Here is a 21,439-nt window from a genome sequence, read left to right as displayed (position 1 = left end):
ACCAGGTTTAACAGACAAAGAAAAGCCAGGCTTTGTGCCCGCGGCTCCCACCCGCCCAGCAGCCCCACAGTGGGGCAACAGCGCCCCATGGTGGCCACGGCAGGAAGGGCCGACAACACCTGTCGCCTGGAAACGTGACTGCTTGGGGAAGGCCAGCACCAGGCCCAGAGGGACGCTCAGGGGTGGGGTGGCTGGGAAAGCAGGAATGAGACATCCGCAGAGGAACTGAGGGCACAGGATGGAGAAATATGTGTGCCAACCATACGTCTCCTACAAAGAACAGAATGTTCCTTACCAAAGGGTAGGGTAGGCAGCATGGTACAAAGAAGTCAACAGGCTCACCTGGGTGTCCCAGGAGAGGCCGAGGGGAAACCCTGACTTCAAGGCCAAGCCCTGCCACACATAAGGCTCCGTCCAAGTCCCTGATCAACTCTGTCCTCAATTTTCCCATCCCTGAAAGAGGGACAATCCTAGGGCCCAGCCTGCCTCCTAGACTGTGGGAGACTGGAATCCAGGGGCAGGGCAGGCAGGTGACACTGAGTCCTGCCTCCGCCATTTGGGGCTGGATGAATCTGGAGACGCCAGCTTCCTCACACACAGAATGAGTCTGATGCCAGCTTGACTCCAAACGCCAGCTTCCTCACACACAGAATGAGTCTGATGCCAGAACGAGCTTCCTGGAGCACCATTTGCCAAACCAGACCCATAGAGGATCCAGAAAGCAATCTGATTGAGTCATGACCTTTAAACAATTTTTTAAAGAAGAAATAGGATAGAAAATATCTATTCATGTAAATGCTAATCAGTTCCTGACATTTAATAAATTCTCAAAAACTGTTAGTTGTTATTATTCCCAGTGGAGGCGACGGCACTGACTATTGTCACATTGGTATTAAAAGAAAGACTGGCAGAAGGTCAAAAGCCTCCGGGATCCCTTTCAGGTGCTCAGCTCTCCGAGGATACAGGAAGGAGGCGCCTGAGTGCAGAGCTGGGGACAGCGCTGGGGGGCAAGGGGTCCCCGGAACAGCCAGCACCTCACCCAACAATCTGCGACTGGAGTGAGTAGGAAATCAAAGGCGGCCCTTGCCAACCCCAAAGAGCATTTTCCTACCCAAAAAAGGAGCCACTTTACTAAGCACGTCCTTTAGCCAAAGGCTGGCACAAACCACACAAGCCCATCTCAGTCTGGCAGTGAGTAACGTGTGGTTACTCAGAACAACAGAGAGGCTGAGTTCAAACAAACATAGCCCAACAAGGCCGTCGGGTTGCATGAGGCTGATAAGGAGCAGCTATTACAAACTTCTCCCTACATAACCTTGCTGTCGCTCCCACAGGGCCACTGACCCCCTCCCAGGACAGGGCCAGAGTTGGGGAGCCAGAAGGGGCCTGACTCCTGGCACAAAGGAGCTGCAGGACCTCCAGCCCTGGTCCCCCATCTCCCCAAGCGCTTGGGATCTTTCCCGAGTCTGAGTCCGCATCCCCTCTAGGCTGGTCTCACGGTGACCCTGCAGCCACATGTTCCTGTGTGCCCACCCTCACACAGCCCACTAGGAGAGGAAGGCCTGTGAGCAGTGGGTAGCACTCTCTGGCCTGTATTTTTCATGCTGTATAAGTTTAACTTGCCCCCACCAGATTTCTCTTTGGCTCTAATTTCTTTCTGGAACAGAACCTGCGAGACAGGGAGAGAGAATGTCACCATGGGTGTGTGTTCTGACTCTGCAGAGGTGGTGGGGCAGAAAGATGGGGCCATGACATCTAACTCACTTAATCTTCATGAAATTCGCAAGAGATGGGTGCTATCATCCTCCTGCTTTCGCTGCAGAAAACGGAAGGAAAGGGGTAAATTGCTGGGATTCCGGTCCAGGTGTCCGGCTCTGCAGCCCAGGACAGGGCCCTGAGCTGGGTGTGAATCCCAGTGCCATTACCCACCAGCCGTCTGACCTCGGGCAAGGCACCTGGCCTCTGCAGACATCAGTTTCTTTAATCTGTCAGACGGCATGATAACAGCTGTTTGCTGCGCAGGCTGTCAATGAGACACGGCTGGAAAGTGCAAAGCACTATGCCTGGTGCGTCTTAGGTGCTCAAAATCAACAGTTCCCACCTTGTTTCTTGCTGATTTGGGCCAAGTGAGGATCTTGGTTGGGGGGGTGGGGTGGGCTGAGTCTGTCTAGCTCCCCTCCATCTCCTTCTGGTTGGGAGGTCCTGCCCAATGCCTCAGCCTGTGCCCATCGGGAGGGACCTGGGGAGCAGACGTCTGGCTTTTCAGCCTTACAACCACCTTGGGGAGGCAGGGCCAAGGTAAACCGCCCTGCTTGACCCCAGGGCAGCGGGACATGGTCCAGGGAGCTCCAGTCACGCACCGCAAGTCACAGGCGGTCAGTGACGGGCTGGAGGGAGGATCCAGGCCTCCTGGGACGGGTGCGGGCAGCCTGGGCTGCTGAACTGTCAGAGGTGGGGGGCAGCCCTGCCAGGCCTCAGTGGAGAACTGGGGGCTGGGAGGCCACCCTGTGAACAGGGAGGGGCAGGCAATACCTGGGCCAAGCCCCCAAAGACTCAGATGGTGTCCAGGATGAGCAGGGAGCCAGTTCCCCGAGTCCACCAGGCCCCTAGGGGCAATCACCCAGGGAGACCGCTTCTCTCAGACTCCCAGGAGGGAGGCAGGAGCCTGAAGCCAGCCAGACGGGGACCCCACCCAGAAGGGGAAACATACCGCATGATGCCCAGAGGGTCCAGGGCTTCCTCTTCCTCCTCTGAGGACTTCCCTGCATCCTTGCCCTGCTGGTCCAGGGTGGGGAGACCCTCACCCTCCACTCGGTCCTGCTGCTGGAAGAAGTCGAAAGCATCCCCGTCGTCCCCTGCTTGGCTGTCTGTGTCTAGGACAGAGAAGTCTCTACTGCTGAGATCCGCAGCCCCGGGGGATCTGGTGCCTGTGGGGGGAGACAGAGAGGGCATCTGACACCCACCGCCAGGGGATGAGGAGGCACCTCCTGGCACACAAGCTTCTGTGCCAGCAGCCGAGGCTGGGGGCTTCCTACAGCATCCTGGGACCAGGATGGCGGGCCTGGATGGAGCGGGAGCAGCAAAGCCTGGGGTGGAGCAGTTACAAGCGGGAGCCTCAGAGACAAAGGCAGCAGTTCCTGAACCTCTGCAGCCCAGGGCCTGCGGGGACTACAGACGACAGTCCACAGGCCGGTGGCAGGAGAAGCCAGCCAGTGTGTGCGGGTTCCCATAGAAGAGTTACAGAAACATTGTGCAGTCGTGGGGCACATCGGGGCACTCTGCCAAGCCCACCACGGATGAAGACCTGCTCCGAGGGTCTGGGTGATTAGACTATGAACTCAGTGACTGCACAGCGAGCACATGGAAGATTCCAGAATACACTGTGAGGGCTTCATTACAAACTGGCTCACATAAGCAGTTCTCAAAGTGTGGTCCACAGACGGGTGTCCACCACGTGGTAGCTACAGAAAGAAAAGGGGAACCTCCAGAAACTTCCACAGCACCTTGAGATGCTGTCTGCAACAGACTGGGAATAAAAAAGTTAGTCCTTCCCCATCGATGGTTTGAGAAGCATGGGTTTGGACTACTTGTTTATCTCTATCCAAATAGTTACCGAATAGTATATTTTTGAAAGCAGTTACTTAAAAAATATGTCACCCTGTGGGTAAAGAACCCACCTACATGCCACAGGGTGCCTGGCACACAGGATGTAACATGGATACGGATACAATACGTAGAACTAAGTGATAATGATTGTATTGCATTATATTATGCTTTGTTATTTTATTAGGACAAATAAAAATCCCATTCAAAATCTCATGAACCTTGCAGCACTATTTACAATAGCCAGGACATGGGAGCAACCTTAATGTCCATCGACAGATGAATGGATAAAGAAGATGTGGCACATATATACAATGGAATATGACTCAGCCATAAAAAGGAATGAAATTGAGTTATCTGTAGTGAGGTGGATGAACCTAGAGTCTGTCATACAGAGTGAAGTAAGTCAGAAAGAGAAAAACAAATACTGCATGCTAATATACACATGTGGAATCTGGAAAAAATGGTGTTGATGAACCTAGTGGCTGGGCAGGAATAAAGATGCAGGTGTAGAGGACAGACCTGAGGACACGGAGGAGAAGGGAGGCTGGGATATAGTGAGAGAGTAGCATTGACATATATACACTACCAAACGTAAAAGAGCTACTGGGAAGCGGCTGCAGAGCACCGGGAGCTCAGCTTGGTGCTTTGTGGTGACCTAGAGGGGTGGGATAGAGGGGTGGGAGGGAGTCTCAAAAAGGAGGGGATATGGGGATATATGTATGTATATATAGCTGATTCACTATGTTGTACAGCAGAAACTAACACAACATTGTAAAGCAGTTATACTCCAATAAAGATGTATTTTAAAAAATCTCATGAACCTTCAATTTCACAGAATAAGTATCCTATAATAAACATTTTTACAGGTATAGATTCATTTAAATATTGCAAAAATCCCACGTGAGAGATCCTATTTGTACTTCCATTTTACAGATGAGGAAACTGAGGCACAGAGAGTCTAGGAAAGTCAGACCATCCTATCCTGCTTCCCCGTAACAGAGAGGGCCAGAAGATGAGTTTCTTTTGGCCACAGATGGGCTGGAGCCCCCTTCTTACAGCTAACACAGACCCAGAGAGACGCAAAGGGCGGAGGGCTGTGACCTCAGTAAACAGGAGGCCGGAGAGATCCCAGCCCGCAGACCCTTGCGGGGCCCGTTGAAAACAACCGAAGAAAACTGAGTCTTACCCAGGCTCAGCCTTCTGTGCATTCACTGGTTTTGCTTTTATTTCCCCAACTTGATTTCTGTTTAAAAATTGATTTACTGTTAACTTTCTTTTGAAAAATTCCCATCTTCTTATGAAACCAGGAGATTCACAGTAGTTAGAAAAAGAGTTAAATGGAGTGATCCAAAGGGGAGGAGAGAACATCAGGGGTGAGCGCCCAGCACCTCCAGATGGGACCCCTCCCCACCCTCCACCTGCCCTGGGGCATCTGTGCAGGATGGGGACTTGCCTGGCGTGTTCTGAGTTCAGTGGGTGTGCTGAGTGGGGATGAAACGTTAGCCATGGCTTCTACTGCGCCTTCTGTGCGGCAGGCCCTGTTCCAGGCACTCTGCACATCAGTTCATGTGATTCTCACAAGCACCTATCAGATGGGCTATTCCCATCTGACAGACAAGACTAGTGGAAAGACAGGAGGCAGTGGGACCCGGACTGCAAGGGCTCAAGGTCCCCGTTACTGGGTCGGGGGCTGCCTGGAGCTAAGCCCAAACCCTCTCGGGGAGGGTACAAGCTGAGTGAGGTGTTCCCAGGGCCAGGGCACCAGCCTGGCTGTGGGAACAGAGGTTTCTCTGGACTTTGCAGGCCCTTAGGCCTAGCTGGCAGGAGGCAGAGGGGTGTGTGTGTGTGTGTGTGTGTGTGTTTGTGTGTAGGGGTTGGGGGACCTCTGGCGGGAGGCTGGCCAGGAGGGAAGAGAGTGGGGTCAGACTGTGGAGAAGGCCCCTGGGTGAGCCCCGTCCAGCACCCAGGCAGTTAGTCCTCCAGGGCTGGGTCCCAGGCCCCTTCTGCCCAACACCCTGGCCCAAGCATGACTGTAAGGCCCATGTTCCTCAACAGCCTAGCCGAAGCTTTTGGACGGCAGGGCTCACGGTGGACCCCCTCCCTCCCACCAAGCCGGGCAGTGAGGTCTAGTTCTGGGCCAGAGGAGACCTTGGGGATGTGGACAGAGCCTCAGGTACCTAAGAATTCTAGCAGCTCGGGGCTGCCTGCCAACTCAGCATCCTTTGAGACACAGCGCAGAATCTCATCGAACATGGCTCTCCTCTCCCGGATGTCACACTCCCCAACAAACAGGACCTTCCTGGGGAGTGGGGGAAGGCTGGCCGTTGGATAACGACTGTTGAGTTTCTGGTAAAACTCCTCCATATCACTGTACTTTTTGGAGACCTGGAATGAGAGGGGCATGTGGTTTCCTGAGTGAAGAGGGAAAGGAGAGAGGGCTGCTCCTCCCCCAACAGAGGTCCCAAGAGGGCCGGGCTCTTCCCCCACGACCAGCCACGGGAGGTGTGCCTCCCTCCCGACCCTCCACCCAGCTCCCTGCCTCAGGTTCCACTTCCTAAGCCTCCTGGTCGACGCTGGGCACAATCCTGAAAGTCCTCGTGGCCCAAAGGAAAGATGCAATCACAGTGGATTCCAGGCACCATCAAAGGTCTGGGTAGAGATACTTGATACAGGGACCCGGCCTGCAGGTAACTGTGACCTACACTTCCGTTATGGGCCTTCAGTGCATTAGCAGGGTGACCTCACCATCTGGCCAGCTGTCAGGTCATCTTCCTGCAACAACGCGTCACATTTTTGCAGTGTCATCCTCCCGTGAACTCGCAGCAGCCTCCGACAAGGCCAGTCCTTACAGTGCTCAGGTGGGGGAGACTCAGATATTGCTAAGCTGGTTTCTGGCCCTGGTGCCAGCCAGGACCCCACTGCACACTGGGACCTCAGGGAAGCAGGCCAGGGCTCTTCCTGGCCGCTAGAAGGTGGTCCTCGGTTGTCAGAGTCACCCTGGGGCACTCGGCTTCCTGCAGAGCTGAGGCTGACTGCTATCACCTCTCCGTCTTTCACCAGAACTCCCACTACAGCTAAGGGCTTGTCCACTCACTTATTAAGCTCTTGCTGTGTGTTTACCCTGTATGGGGACACCCAGCGTGGTCTCTGCCCCCAGGGCTCCAGGTCTCAAGCTATGGGAGCAGCTGTAGCACAGCAGGTCAGTGCCGTCGCTATGGTCTGTATAAGAGAACGCAGGCACTCAGAGAAGAGTCACCCACTTCACACCACACCCTACCAACAACTCAGGGTCCTCCCTTGTCTTGGACTCCTCTGTGCTCTCCCCACCTGTTGGGCCTGTCTCCCCAGCTCCTCTGGGGGAGCATTAAGAATGAAGACAGATATTTCTACTTCTGCTCCCAGGCCAGGGCCATGCACACAGACAACCACTGAAATGCTGGTGCGGCTGATGGGCTGAGGGGTTTGGCTGCCTTCAGACAAGGGACACCGGGCAGTGCCATTGCACGGCTCTGTTGGAGCATGCAGCCCTGGCTAAGCAGTAAGATCATCAGAGCCCCTGGCTTGTGAGGGTTCCAGATGCCGGCAGGTGGCTGGGGCACTGGGGGACTTCAGGAATTCCTACTGGGGATTCATCTGGAACAGGGGATTGTGGCCTGCAGTTGTCAACACAGAGCCTGGCCAGGGAGCTTTACTGAGAACAGCTCTCAAGGAAAGGTAAGAGCATCCTTTCACAAAAGTGATGCAGGCTCTAACTCCTGGTGGTCCTGAGAACCTGAGACTCCACCAGGTGGGGACAGACCGCCCTCTGCTGGCCTGACTGCTCCATGCAGGCCTGGCCACCAGACCCACCAGGACCTGGGTTCTGGGAGCTGGGCGTCTCCAGGGCACTGGCAGCATGGGTAGCTGGGGAGCTTTAAGTCTTGGATGCCAGCCCATCCAGGGCTCACATTCATCAGTGTTCCAAAGCAAACGCTTCTGCTCCCTTTGAGGAGTAGAATACAAAGTGCACATTAGTTTTTTAAAGCTAAATCATGAAACCTTAAAGAAAGTTCAGGTTTTGGGTTACACCCCTAGATCTCATAGGGAGTCAAAGTGATCTTTGCCCTCACAGGTGGTTCAAAATGTTTGGGAAGCACCTCCGTGCTCAGGCATCCATGCACACAGCTACCAACAGGGCAAGGGTCGGGAGAAAATGGCACTGGCGTGACACGTGGAGGTGTCAGAGATGTCCCCACACACCATCGCTTGTAAGGCCAGCCCTCTGCATAGGACTAAGCGGGCTGGCAGGGCCTCCTCAAGGGCCCCCAAGTGCTGCCTCTCTATCTTGTCTAGGGACTTGGGTCTCAGATATTCTCCTCTTTGCTTCCGTCCCTGAAAAACATGGGTGCATTGAGCTCCATCTGGGTCAAGTCGGATTACCAGGAGCTGCAAAGCACCCAGTGGAACAAAGCAAACCCAGAACCATCACCTGCCATTACATTACACCTTGGTTCTCACCAAGAGTCTAAGAAGCAGATGAAAAACATCACACACTCTTATAAACACTTTCCAGGATGTGCTGAATGCCTCTTAATGAAAGGACTGTGCCCTAAACTTTTATCCCTTAGAATCTGGTGTCTCCAAACTGGAAAAGGATATTTGTCATGCAATGAATATAAATAATATATACAGAATTCCTAAACGTAGTGAGAAAAAGACAGCCAGTGGTTCAAAAGGAATTCCACAGACGAAACCATGTTTCACAAGCATGTGAAAGGGTGTTCAACCGCATGAGTAATCAAGGAAAGGCATGCTAATACCTATCAATTCAAGATTCACAAAATCCAAACGTCAGACAATGCCACGTATAAACGAGCACATGAAACTGGGGCACTGCACAATCTGCTCGCTGGTAGTGACCGTCGGAGAACAGTTGGCCTTGTCTGATGACGTTAAAGGTGTGCGCACCCCTGTGGATCTTTTGCCTAAAACATGTTTTTTCTTAATCTTACTAAAAATATCTTTTTTTTCTTTCTGAATTCTTTCTTCCTTTAACTACAACACGGATCTCTTCATTTTAGTTTTACATCCATCCTTCTTATTCTCTTTCGATAATGGAATTTGACTTTCTCTTTTTTAATGGGGATTTATTCCCTCATCTAGCTGATCTTAAACATTTCAGTATCAAGATCCCATTAAAAACGTATTGAGAACCCCAAAGAGCTGTTGCTTACGTGAGCTGTAGCTATTGCTATTTACCATATTAGAAATTAAAACTGAGAAGAAAAAAAAAGAAATCCGGTGTCTCTTCCAATAGGTCACCAGGGCCAGGTAATTCGCCCTTCACCAGCAAACCAGCCCGTTGCTCTGGTCTGGACCACAGGACGCTTGCTCATTTTAAATTTATCTCGCAGTCCTGTGCCTGTCTCTCCTGGGCACAGCTCCAGACCTTTTTACAAGAAGCCAAAGGTAAATACTGAATGAGTGAGTTTGTGGTCTCACCCTTCCTGGAACTCTCTCCCCCCGTAGCCGCCTTCTCTACCCTCGGCCATGGCTCCTTCTCCCTGACTGTCCCTGAGGTGCTGGTGTCCCAGGGTTTCCTCCTCAGCCCAAACCTCCACACCCACATCCGCTCCCTGGGCAACTTCACCCGCTCCCAGACTTTTAGCATCGCCTCCAAGCTGATGCCTCCCACATCAGCCTCTTGGGCCTGCCCCTGCCCCAAGATGCAGCCTCGTGTATCCATCGGGCAAACACTTCACAATCCAAACGTACCCCTTCCACCTGCCCCTCCACAAGAGCCCTTTATTTCAGTCACTGGAAACAGTCAGTCAGTCAATTATGCGCACGTCACCTTGGAAATACTTTCAACTCTCTCCCTCCTTCCCGCACCACCCCTGCTGGCCTGCCCCCAGCCCCCACCTAGGCACATGGGCTTCAGTAGTTGTGACACATGGGCTCAACAGCTGCGGCGCATAGGCTTAGCTGCTCTGTGGCATGTGGGATCTTCCTAGAGCAGGGATTGTACCCCTGTCCCCTGCAATGGTAGGCAAATTCTTAACCATTGCACCACCTAGGAAGTCCCTTGAGTTGATTTTTAGGCATGGTGTGAGATAGTGGTCTGGTTTCTTTTTTTTGCATGTGGCTGTTCAGTTTACCCAAGACCATTTATTGAAGAGACTATCCTTTCATCATTGTATGTTCTCTGATCCTTTTGTCATAAATTAATCGTTCATTTGTGTGGATTTATTTCTGGGCTCTCAATTCTGTTCCATGATCTATGTATGTGTTTTTCTGTCAATACCACGCTATTTTGATTACTATAGCTTTGTAACATAGTTTGAAATCAGGGAGTGTGATACCTCCAGCTTTGTTCTTTATTTTCAAGAAAAAAGATTGCTTTGACTATTCAGGGTCAATTGTGGGTCCACATAAACTTTAGACTTTTTGGTTCTATTTCTATGAAAAATGTCCTTGGGATTTTGATAGGGATTGCATTGAATTTGTTGATCACTTTAGGTAATATGGACATTTTAACAATGTTAATTTTTCCAGTCCATGAGCATGGAATATCTTTCTATATATTTGTGTCTTCTTTAATTTCTTTCAACATTGTCTTAAAGTTTTCAGTGTATTTGGTTAAATTTATTCCTGGGTATTTTTGTTGTTGCAATTGTAAATGGGATTGCTTTCTTAATTCTCTTTCTGCTAGCTAATTGTTAGTATATAGAAACACAACAGATTTTTGTGTTGATTTGGTGCCCTGCAACTTTACTGCATTCATTTATTATTTTTTAATAGTTTTTTTGGGTGGCATCTTTAGGGTTTTCTATATATAAATTCATATCATCCACAAATAGTGAAAGTTTTACTTTTTTCTTTTCCAATTTGGATGACTTTAATTTCTTTTTCTTGACTAACTGCTCTGGCTAGGACTTCCAACACTATGTTGAATAAGAGTGGTGAGAGTGAGTGGAGCCTGGTGGGCTGAAGGGAGAAAAAGAAGGGGCAGAAAAAAAAAGAGTAGCAAGAGTGAGAATCCTTGTCTTATTCCTGATCTTACAGGGATAGCGGAGGGGTTTGTCATATATGGCCTTTATTATGTTGAGGTATATTCCTTCTATACTCATTTTATGGAGAGTTTTTATAAATGGGTGTTGAATCTTGTCAAATGCTTTTCCTGCATCTGCTGAGATAACGTTTTCATCTTTCATTTTGTTAATATGGTGTATCATGTTGATTTATTTGTGGATGTTGAAACATCCTTGCATCCCTGGAATAAATTCCACTTGATCATGGGGACCAAGTATTGTGGATGTATTGTTGTATTGTTTGTTAATCTTTTATTGAGGATTTTTATATCTATGTTCATCAGAGATATTGGCTTGTGATTTGTGTGTGTGTGTGTGTGTAGTGTCCTTGTCTGGTTTTGATATCAGGGTAATGTTGGCCTCATAAAATGAGTTAGGAAGTGTTCCCTTTTCTTCAGTTTTTTTAGAAAAGTTTGAGAAGGATAGGTATTAAATCTTTGAAAGCTGGTAAAATTCACCTTGAAGCTGTCTAGTCCTGGACTTTTGGTTTGTGATTATTGTTTTGATTTCTTTACTGGTGATCAGTCTATTCAGATTTTCTGTTTCTTTATGATTCAGTCTTGAAGAGTTGTATGATTTGTCCATTTCTAGGTTGTCCAATTAGTTAGCATATAGCTATTCATAATATTCTTATAATTCTCTGCATTTCTGTGGTATCCACTGTTGTTTCTCCTGTTTCACTTCTGATTTTATTTACCAGAGTCTTCTCTCTCTCTTTTCTTAGTGAGTCTACCTAAGATTTGTCAATTTGTTTATCTTTTTAAAGAATCAGCTCTTAGTTTCACAGATATTTTCTACTGTTTTTTTAGTTTCTATTTCATTTATTTCTGCTCTGATCATTATTATTTCCTTCCTTCCACTGACTTTGGGCTTTGTTTGTTCTCTTTCTAGTTCCTTTAGGTATCCAGTTAGATTGTTTGAGATTTTTTTGTTTCTTTGTTCCTTGAGGTATGCCTGTATTGCTATAAACTTCCTTCTTTGTACTGTTTTTGCTGCTTCCTGTCTGGCACGTTGGCATTTTAATTTGTCTTCAGTTATTTTAAAAGTTTCTCCTTTGATTTCTTTGTTGACCCAATAGTTGTTCAGTAGCATGTTGTTCAGTCTCCACATGTCTGGGATTTTCCAGCTTTTTTCTTGACTTCCAGTTTCATACCAATGTGATGAGAAAAAATGCTTGATGATTTCAACCTTCTTAAATTTACTGACTTGTTTTGTGTCCCAAAATATGATCTATTCTTGAGAATGTTCCATGTGCACTTGAGAAGAATGTGTATTATGCTGCATTTGAATGGAATGTTCTGTGCAAATATATCAAATCCATCTGGTCTAATGTTTCACTTAAGACTGCTGTTTCCTTGTTGACTTTCTGTCTGGATGATCTATCCATTAACGTAAGTGGGATGTTAAAGTCTCTTGCTATTATTCTGTTGCAGTCAATTTCTCCTTTTATGTCTGTTAACAGTTGCCTCATTTATTTTGGTGCTCCTCTGTCAGGTGCATATATACTAGATTGTTATGTCTTTTTGATAAATTGTCCTCTTTAATATTATATACTGTCCATGTTTGTCTCGGTATCTTTTTTGGCTTAAAGTCTATTTTTGTCTGATGAGTATGGCTATACCTACTTTCTTTTGGCTGACATTTGCTTAGAGTATCCTCTTCCATCCCTTCACTTTGAGTTTACGATTGTCTTTAGAGCTGAGATGAATCTCCTGGAGGCAGCATATAGTTGGGTCTCATTTTTTGATCTATCCTGCCACTCTGTGTCTTCTGATTGGTGGATTCAATCCATTTACCTTTAGGGTGATCAATGATAAAAGAGGACTTAGTACTGTCATTTTATCTTCTGCTTTCTGGTTGTTCTATATCTTCATTGTTTCCTTTTCCTTGTGTTTCCATATGCCATTTATGTTTGGTGGTTTTCTATGATGTTTTTCTCAGCTTCCTTTATTTTTTTAAACGATTTGTGCCTTTGCTCTAGATTTGTGTTTTGTGGTTACCATATGGTTTGTATAAAATGCTCATAGATAAAATAGTCCTTTTTCTGCTGATATCTTCATCTGCCTATATGGGTTCCATCCTTTTCCTCTTCCTCTTTAATGTTTTTGTTGTCTCAAATTATCCCTTTTTATGTTCTGAGTTTGTTACTAAATTGAAGTAATGAGTTATTTTTACTAGTTTTTTGTCCCTTTAAACTTTGTACTATAATAAATTATTTAAAAAACTATTCTGATATAGAGTTGCACTTTTCTGATTGTGTCTATTTATCACCTTATTCAAAGTTTTGTGTACTTTTGCCTTTTTCTTTCAGGTAGAAGAGCTTCTATCAACATTTCTTAAAAGGCAAGTCTAATGATGAACTCAACATTTGTTTGTCTGGGAAAGCCTTTTATTTCTCCTTCATAACTGAATGACAACTTTGCTGGATAGAATATTCTTGGCTGACAGTTATCCTTCAGCATTTTTTTTTGAGAATGTTGTTCCACTCTCTCCTGGCCTATAGAGTTTCTGCTGAGAAATGTGCTAATAGCCTCTGGGGGTTCCTTTGTAGACTACCTTCCTTTTTTTCCCTGGCTGCCTTTAAAATCCTTTGTCATTGACCCTTGACAGTTTTAATATAATTGTCCTGGAGAAGGTTTTTCTGAGTTGAGACAATTAAGTGTTCTCTTAGCTTCATGGACTTGTACACCCAGTTCCTTCCCCAGGTTTGGGACATTCTCCACTATTCTTTCTTTAAATAGATTCTCTGCTCCCTTCTCTTTCTCTCTCTCTCTCCCCTTCTCCCTCTCCCACTCTCCTGCTTCTGGAACATTCACTTTCCTAGTGTTGCCCCTCCTGAAAGATCTGGATGGTTCTCATAGAATTTCCTTTTCTTTTTCTTTCCTTCATCTTAATTCTCTCTCCTCTTCTAACCGTATCATTTCTAGATTTCTGTCTTTGAACTTGCTAACTCACTCTTCCACGTGGTCTGCTCTTTTCCCAATCCTTTCTAATGCACTCTTCATCTCACTTACTGAGTTCTTCAAACCCAGAATTTGTTTGGTTCTTTTTTAGAGTTCCAATCTCTTTGGTAAAGTATTTCTTCTGTTCATTAATTTCATCCCTGAGTTCACTGAACTGCCTTTCTGAGGTTTCTTATAGCTCGTTGAGCTTCTTCTTGACAGTTATTTTGAATTTTCTATCAGATTGCACTGTTCTGTGACTTTGAATTTGGTTTCTGGAGAATCATCATTTTCTTTCTGTGATACAGTGTTACAGTGGCTCTTTACAGTGCTTGATGAGCTGTTCCTCTGCTGGTACATTTGAAGCAGCAAACACCTTTCTTCTTCAGGCAAAGCTTCACTCCCCACCCCTTTTTAAACTTGATTCCAAGTATTCAACTGGTTAGGGGCTTTTCTTTTCTTTTCCAGTAGGTGGCGCTATAGCACAAGTTTTGGGGTTCTCTTACCTGAGCTGCCTCTGGTTATACTAGAGGATTGGCACTTTCCAGCCTCCACTGCCCCTGTCAGAGGTGTTGCCTGGCACCCTCATTGTCACTGCTTGTGCCTCCATGGTTGCTGGTACCTTGCTGCTGTCACTGTGGCCTCTGCCTGGGTCACCGGGGTGGTGGGCACTTCTGCCATGTCCAGGATCTTGAGTTACAGGCTCTGCCTCCATTGGAGGGGGTGCAGCTGGGGTCACGGGCACCTCTGCCGTGTCTGGGGTTGTCGGGCTTAAGGATGCCACAACTGTGGGTGGGGGAGAGAGGGCTAGACTTGTGGGCAACTCTGCAACTGGAGGGAGAGTACTGCAGGCCCTGCTGCCCCTGCTGCCAAATTCCCTGTGGCTGCGTTCCGCGGATGTCAGGAGGCTGGAGTTGTGTGCACCGCCTCCCTGATGCTACTGGGTTCTCTGGGGGCTGTGGGCTTGGCTGCTGGGGCCGGGGATCCGGGACTGCATACACCCCCTCTACTGTTCCCCCAGCTCCCCCTCTGCATGTTCCAATCTGCCCACCTCTAGATGGACAGATGTGTGGGACACTTGTGTATGTTTCACTGGCTATAGATTGAAGGGGAGAGACAAAGGTAGGGTCTCATCTACCATAATGCTGATGTCTCCCCTTGTTCTTCAAAACACAGCTCAGCCCTGGCCTCTTCCGAGACATCTTCCAGAACCCTTTTCCTAGGATAGGTTAGGTGCCCCTTCTCCAAACTCCCACAGTCCTCCCCTCCCCTTGGGCTCCTGTCTCTTTACAAGTCTGTCTCCCCACAGGTTGCAAACATCTGATTCATGGGTGTCCTTACTGCCAACACACTCTGACACTCTCAGGCCGAGTGAGTGCTCGCACCCTGATGCTACGTGCACCCTGGTGGCAGATGTGTCTGCCCAACTGGACCCTGGACCCTGGGCATCCTCAGGAGCATCCTGGCAGAGCCCCCCGCTCACCAAGAACTGGACGACATCCTCGGGCCTGTGCTTGGCCGACTTGAATGCAGCCAGCCGGGTTACCACCAGGATCTGGTACTCCACGTGCCCTGACATCATCTTGCCCCGCACCTCCTGGTGCTGGGGCACAGTCAGGTCCAGGCCTGTGTGGACATTCTGAACTCGCCTGCCAAAGGGAAAGAAGCAAAGGAAGCTCAGGTTCAAGTCAGCAGACTTTTCAAGCAAAATGCAGGTGAGACCTCAGGTGGCCTGGCCTGCTGGCCATTCTCTGTGGTCACAGCTCCAGGCTACCCACCCTGCCACATGCCAACCCCTCATAAAGACTGGCTTCCCAGACCTGGGCCCTGCCTTTGGGTCACTCAGGAACGAAAGGCTGTTTTTGCAGGAGGAAAACAGGTGACAGCAGAGAAGATGGGGCTCATGGAAAATCAAAAACAGCTAGGTGTCTGACACAAACTCAGCACAACAGCTCCTGTAGGATTTGCAGGGATGGCATTCCAGGGGCTCTATTCAAACCAAGGGAGGTACCTGGCTTTGTGTCCACGATGCAGGAATGAAACCCCACCAGGAATCCAGAAAGAGAGATGCATCTCTTCAGTGAGCCAGAGAGCAGCAGAGCTGCTACAGAACCTGCCCAGCTGAGGGAAGATGAAAAGGGCACTGGATACCGGGCCCTCACTTGCCCTGGGGCCTCTGCAAGGCACTGATAAGGCCTGCTGTAGGAGGCTTTGAGAGGATACTCAGCAAAACGTTACAGCTCTTGGAGAATTTTTAAATGCTACACAAACATAACGAATTGCATGTTGAGCAAAGAAGTTATGAAATGTTTTCTCTGAGGTGAGAAAAGAAGGTTAAATGTATTCCTCATTCTGTGTAAGGGTGTAATGGAGACCCACGCACACAAACATACATCACACAAGCACCTATGACAGGATATGCTGGGCACACTGTTCTCAGGGTCGAGACCTACTGCGTGCAGGACAGGACTTTCAGAAGACAAGAAAGGGGAGGCCCCGAGGGGTGGGGGCTGCCGGGGCTAGAACTGTGCCTGGGGCAAGGCCCTTTCCCTCTCTGGATCTACACCCCGATCCATCAGGTGACACCCTGCCCCCCAGCACTCCTTCCACACAGATTCCTCCCCTTCCCACACTAGGCATGTGACACGGTCACCATGATGCCATGTGTCACCGACTGGGAGGACAGCCCACCACATAGCCGCATAGTAACCATACAACCCTCTACACTCATGAACATTTTCACGGGGTGTAAGGATGCTAAATGAGTGTGAGTCACTTTGAAAGGTCCAGGCGGACCCGCCTTCAGGCAGGTGTTAAACGAGCCCAACGTACACTTGCCAGATGGAAAAACACCAGACCATCAGCCCTCTTTTCCTTTGGCCAGTTCCTGGTCTTGCACTAGGTACAGACCCGGCTGCCCCTGGCGCGGCGCGCAGTGTTACAGTTACTGCCGCGAGCACAGGCGAGCAGAGGGGACTAAAGGCGAGAGGCAGGCGTGGAAGCCGCGGCTCTACTGCGGGCTCTGCTCTAAGGACCTGCCTGTCTAAGGCACTCCTGTCTCCTGCAGCCCTACCGAGGGGCACCGCCACTTAGAGCCCCTTCAAGTCAAAGAAACAGACCCAAAAGGGGAGTCAGCTGTCCTCGGGCTCAGCAGGTCAGAGGTGGAGCCGGGGTTCAATCCAGGCTGCCCTCCCCTCCCCGCTGACCCGCACCTCCTACCAGCCCAGTTTGCTCCTTCCGCTCAGAATCCCACGTCTGACAGTTCCTCCAGGGCCTGCCTCCAGGACCCCTCCCCCTTTCCACGGTCCCCGCCCCACCGTCCTGTCGCACGGCCCCAGCTGCGAGGCCCCACTCCACTGCTGGGATCAGGGCCTCATCCTCAGCTCCCCTGCCCTCTCCCCTAAACCCTCCAGCTCTCTGCGTCCTAGGCACTTGTGTCCGGCAGTGGCACGTGACTGGGATAAACGCACAGACGCGCTGAATGGTCCCACCTGAAATTCACGGCCACAACCTGCGAGCTGCAGTGCCGGGCCTGGCAACCCCACCTGGGTCTCGAGCTGAGGTTCTCAAGCGTGGCCCCTGCAGCATCAGTGTCACCTGGGAATGTGTGATGAGCAGCTCCAGGCTGCTGAGTCCATCTTCATGTCAACAAGTCCTCCAGGAGACTCCCATGCACCTGAGCCTAAGCCGCTCTCTCCCCTGCTCCCTTAGGCCCCCCAGAAAACTTCTTCTGTAAAGAACCAGACAGGAAATATTTTAGGCTTTGCAGGCCGCAGGGTCTCCATCACAGCTACTCAGCTCAGCCACTGCAGAGCGAAAGCAGCCACAGACAGCACACAAGCTTCATTACAAAAGTAAGTGGTGGGAGGATTTGGCCCTCAGGTGCAGTCTGCCTACCTGTGCCCCAGACCAAACTTCGCAAACTGTGCAGTGCATCCAAGTTGCCTGGGGATCTTGTCAATATGCAGATTCTGATCCAGGAGGTCTGGGGCAGGGCCTGAGGGTCTGCATTTCTAACCAGCTGCCATGGGAAGCTGATACAGCTCTGCATGGTTAAACCCAAAGGTTAACTCCCTTCTCCTCGTACTCCAGTGGCACCTGACGGTCTCCGTCTCCTCCTTGAAGCTCTGTCTTCACTGGCTCCCGGGACCCCCACTCTCTCTCGGTTTTCCACCCTCCCCGGCCCCACCTGCTCAGCTTCCCTGGATGGTCACCCATCCCTCTCTCTGGTCTGGACTCTCCCCGCAAGGCCACACTCCTTCTCCCAGCTGCCTGCCCGACATCTCCACGTGGCTGTCAACAAGCTTCTTCGTGAACGTGTCCAGACAAATGGTGAGTCTCACCTTCCTAAACCTGCTCCATCCACAGCCTCCCGGCTTGGTCCATTGCAACCTCCCTCTTTCAGGAACTCAGGGCAAGTCTTGCAGGCAATCTTGACCCCTCTTTCTTGTTCTCATGGCCCACATCTAATCATCTGCAAACGCTGAAAGCTCAATCTTCAAGATATAGCCAAAACGCAAACATTTCTCACCTCCTCTGCCACCATCAGCTCTCACATAGATCACTGCCAGAGCCTCCTTGCTGTGCCCTGCTCACATGCCTTCTGATCAACATGGTGGCCCAAAGACCTTTATGAAATCCAAGGCAGGTCCCACCACGCCCAGAGCCTCACCTCAGCCTGGGAGGCCTGTCCTGACCGTCCCCTGCCTCCAACTCCCCAGCTCTGCACCACATCACCGAACACTCTCCTCAGCTCAAGACACTCCAGCTACGTGGGCCTCCTCGTTGGTGCCCAAGCACCCCTCTGCCCCAGGACATTGGCTCCTGCTGCCCCCTCTGCGTTGGTACACTCTTTCTCGAGATTTCTCTTGCGTTTATCAGGAATTTACCCAACTGCCACTCTCTATCGGAAAGACACTCCTGGACCACACCATATAAAACAGCGTCCACTCCTCCTAGCACCCTATTTCCCTACCATTTTATTTTCCTTCACACCATTCATCAACCCTGACACACCTACTGTCCATCTGCCCCACAAAAGCACATGCAGGCGACTTTGTGTTGTTCACTACTGACTCCTAGAACTACTCACCTGGCCTTTGCCACTAGCACATGCATCTGTTAAGAAGCCCTGTCCAGGTGGGGCAGTGAGGGAAGCCACCCAGCCAGCCCCTTCCCAGGCTCCCAGCACCAAAGTCACACCCCCACGGGTCTGCTGCTGGCCCTGCTCACACCAGCCAACCTCAAACCCCCTTTGTGCAGAAAAGGAAACTGAGGCTCAGCGAGAGCAGGTGATTCGCGTGGCACAAGGGAAACCTCTCCTGCCAACAAGGACACAGCCAGCAACCATGCACAGGAGACCAGGCAGCTTCCGACATCAGGGTTCACTTAAAGAATCACACTTTTCTAGACCTGAAGCTACAGGGATGTTCAAATTACAGCTGGAAAAATAACATTCATTTACGCAAGAAACTGATGTCTTAGCCTAAGATTCTGTGTAGGGGGAACAAGGGTGGAGTGCCTGAAAACACCTGCAGTGAGTCACTTGGCAGACATTAGAAACAGGGAAAGAGTAAAACTATGTCCGTTCCAGCCTTCAGGATTCATCTTGCTCTGGGTCCCCCAGGCCTGGGTCAGGGTAGGCCCACCCTGCATCCTTGGCCTCCAAGGACCCTCCACAGGCCTTTGCGGTAACTGCACTTTTCCTGAGCTACCTGTTTGAGCAGCTGCCACCTCTTCTCTGCCCTTCACCTGGTTAACCTCCACTCTTCCTGCAGGACCTGGCCTCATGCACCCCCTCCTAGAAGCCGGGTTACACCCTGCCCTGTGTTCTTACAGCAACCTGAACCCACTACCCCCGCTCAGCATCTGTCCCGCGCGGATCTGCGTTCATCCCCGTTCCCCCTGCTGGGCCGAGCCTTGCCCGATTCACCCGGTCCCCGGTGCCGGCCTGGCACACGGTAAGCGCTGATGGGATGCATAACTAGATCTTCGAAAAGAAAGGAAGGTAGGTGGGCAGGAAAGGGGAGAGGAGAGCTCCCTCTCTGCCCGCCTGCGCAGGACCAGCCAGTCCAGGCCTTCCCCTGGGTCTTGGGTGAGCTCGTTACTCTCTAGGGGCCTCAGTTTCCCCATCTGTAAAAGGGGGGGGGGGTGGAGAGGGGCGGGGCACTGGCCGCCTCCCGCCTCTCCCGCAGGGCGGTGGAGGGGCCGAGCCCAGGTCAACGGCCAGCGCGCTGGGGACGCCCGGCGGCCGGCGGGGTCCTCGGCACCAGCCGCCTCCGCGGGCTCCTCCGTCCCGGGCGCATCGGGCCGCGGCTCCCGGGCACCGGACTCCACGCTGGCCGAGACGCGGCGCCGGGCGCGGGGTCTGGCTCACCTGGAGGTGACGAGCACCGCCGGAGACTGCATGACGGCGAGGCTGCGGGCGGGGCGCGCGGTCACGGGACCTGCGGGCGCCGGCGTCGCCGCGTCCCCGCCCCGCGTCCCGCCCGCCCCGGTGCGGCCGTGGCCCGCCGCCTAGTGGCCACCGCGCTCGGCCGGAGGCGGCCGTGCATTTCCAGGCCTCTCTGGAGTTCTGGGCGGAAGGTCAGGGCTGAGGGCCCTGCGCCGGCTCGGCGCTGCTGGAGGCCCCCGCCGAGCTGAGCGCGCCCCCCGCGCGCACCGGCTCCCTGCGCGCGCCTCCGCTCCCCTCGCCGCAGCCACTCCCGAGTGTCCTGAGCCTTCCGGAGGCGCGCGCGTGCTGGTTTGGGCCTGATGTCCCGGCTATTAGTGACAGCGCCCCTTTCACTCTTAGGAGAGCCCACAGTGTCCCGGTTCAGAAGAGAATTACTTGGTTTTCCTTCCTTGGGGAGAGTTGTTAGGGAAACAGTGCATCGGTGCTCAGGGCCTCAGGGATGCTCAGGGAGATGCTAAGAGGGTCCAGCGAACAAGATAAATCAGACCCTTCTGCCGGGGGGTGGGGGTGGGGGGGCGGTGATCCAAAGAAACAGCAGGCTGACCCCTGAGGCCTTCCAGTACCTTCCTTAAAGAGGCCAACAGGGCCTCCCCAACAAAAGCTTTTCAGAACTCTGTTTCTTCTCCCTCACTAAGGAAATGTCCCGACGCTTGTTAAAACAGTAAGGAAGACTGTTCAAGACTATTGCAACAGGGGTCAAGACTATCCCAATGCAGGGAGAGCTCAGGCTCAACCCTGAAGGACAGTGGAATTGCTGGCCATGGAGCAGGGAGGGACTGCAAGGGTAGGGGGATTCTTGCTGAAGGCAGGCCAAGGGCTTAGACATCAAAGGTGGGGGATGAGGAACTTCATCAAATACCAAGAGTGATCAGATATCACGTGCGGGGAGCCTCTTTAAACTGACTTAGCAGGATCCTCGCTAAGACTGGGCTGGGAAGACCAAAGACTGGGCAGGGACCAAGATCAAGGCCCAGTTGAGACGAGGGATCAGAGGAGCCTAAAGTTTGGTCAAGAAGAGGATCTTTGTCACCCAAAGTTTCCCTCTCAGAGCGCTGCTAAAACTCCCTCCCCCTCTGTGTGCAGACCCCTCTCTCCAGGTACCCTCTCCTCTCCTGCCCTCCTAAGCACACTCCCTCCCCATGATGCTCCCTGCCCTCTGGCAAGAGGAGGTGGGGCTTCTGCTTGACTTCATTCTCTCAAAAAGCCAGCCTCCTGCCCCACCTCCTGCACCGCCCTGGAACTCTGATCAACCAGTGTCCAAGCTCTTTGCAACCACCTGTAAGACACTTAGCTCAGGACCTGGCCCAGAGGGATGTTTAATCAGTGCGAGTGTTTGTGTTGCTCTAATGTTTCGCAACTAAAAAGAC

At 51.0% G+C, this 21,439-nt stretch overlaps 1 protein-coding gene across 3 annotated transcripts in view; it reads right to left on the bottom strand.

Moving 5' to 3' along the window:
- HS1BP3 (HCLS1 binding protein 3) overlaps positions 1–20,056 on the bottom strand; it is a 37,444-nt gene extending 17,388 nt beyond the window's left edge. The window contains exons 1-5 of one of the 3 annotated variants that reach the window (XM_057742651.1): positions 19,995–20,045; positions 17,216–17,348; positions 15,102–15,267; positions 5,784–5,991; positions 2,711–2,927 (exon numbers count right to left, since the gene is read on the bottom strand). In XM_057742651.1, the coding sequence (XP_057598634.1) occupies positions 2,711–2,927; positions 5,784–5,991; positions 15,102–15,267; positions 17,216–17,262 (638 nt within the window). In that variant the 5' untranslated portion in view covers positions 17,263–17,348; positions 19,995–20,045. Of the gene's footprint in view, positions 1–2,710; positions 2,928–5,783; positions 5,992–15,101; positions 15,268–17,215; positions 17,349–17,961; positions 19,008–19,994 lie in introns of those variants that run through there. The other 2 variants (XM_057742650.1, XM_057742652.1) reach the window with 2 other exon arrangements.
- Positions 20,057–21,439: the final 1,383 nt, after the last annotated feature.

The sequence above is a fragment of the Hippopotamus amphibius genome, chromosome 7, assembly GCF_030028045.1.
Source record: "Hippopotamus amphibius kiboko isolate mHipAmp2 chromosome 7, mHipAmp2.hap2, whole genome shotgun sequence".
NCBI lineage: Eukaryota > Metazoa > Chordata > Mammalia > Artiodactyla > Hippopotamidae > Hippopotamus > Hippopotamus amphibius.
Note: the sequence above shows the minus strand (reverse complement) of the source record. Positions and strands in the feature narration are given on the sequence as shown.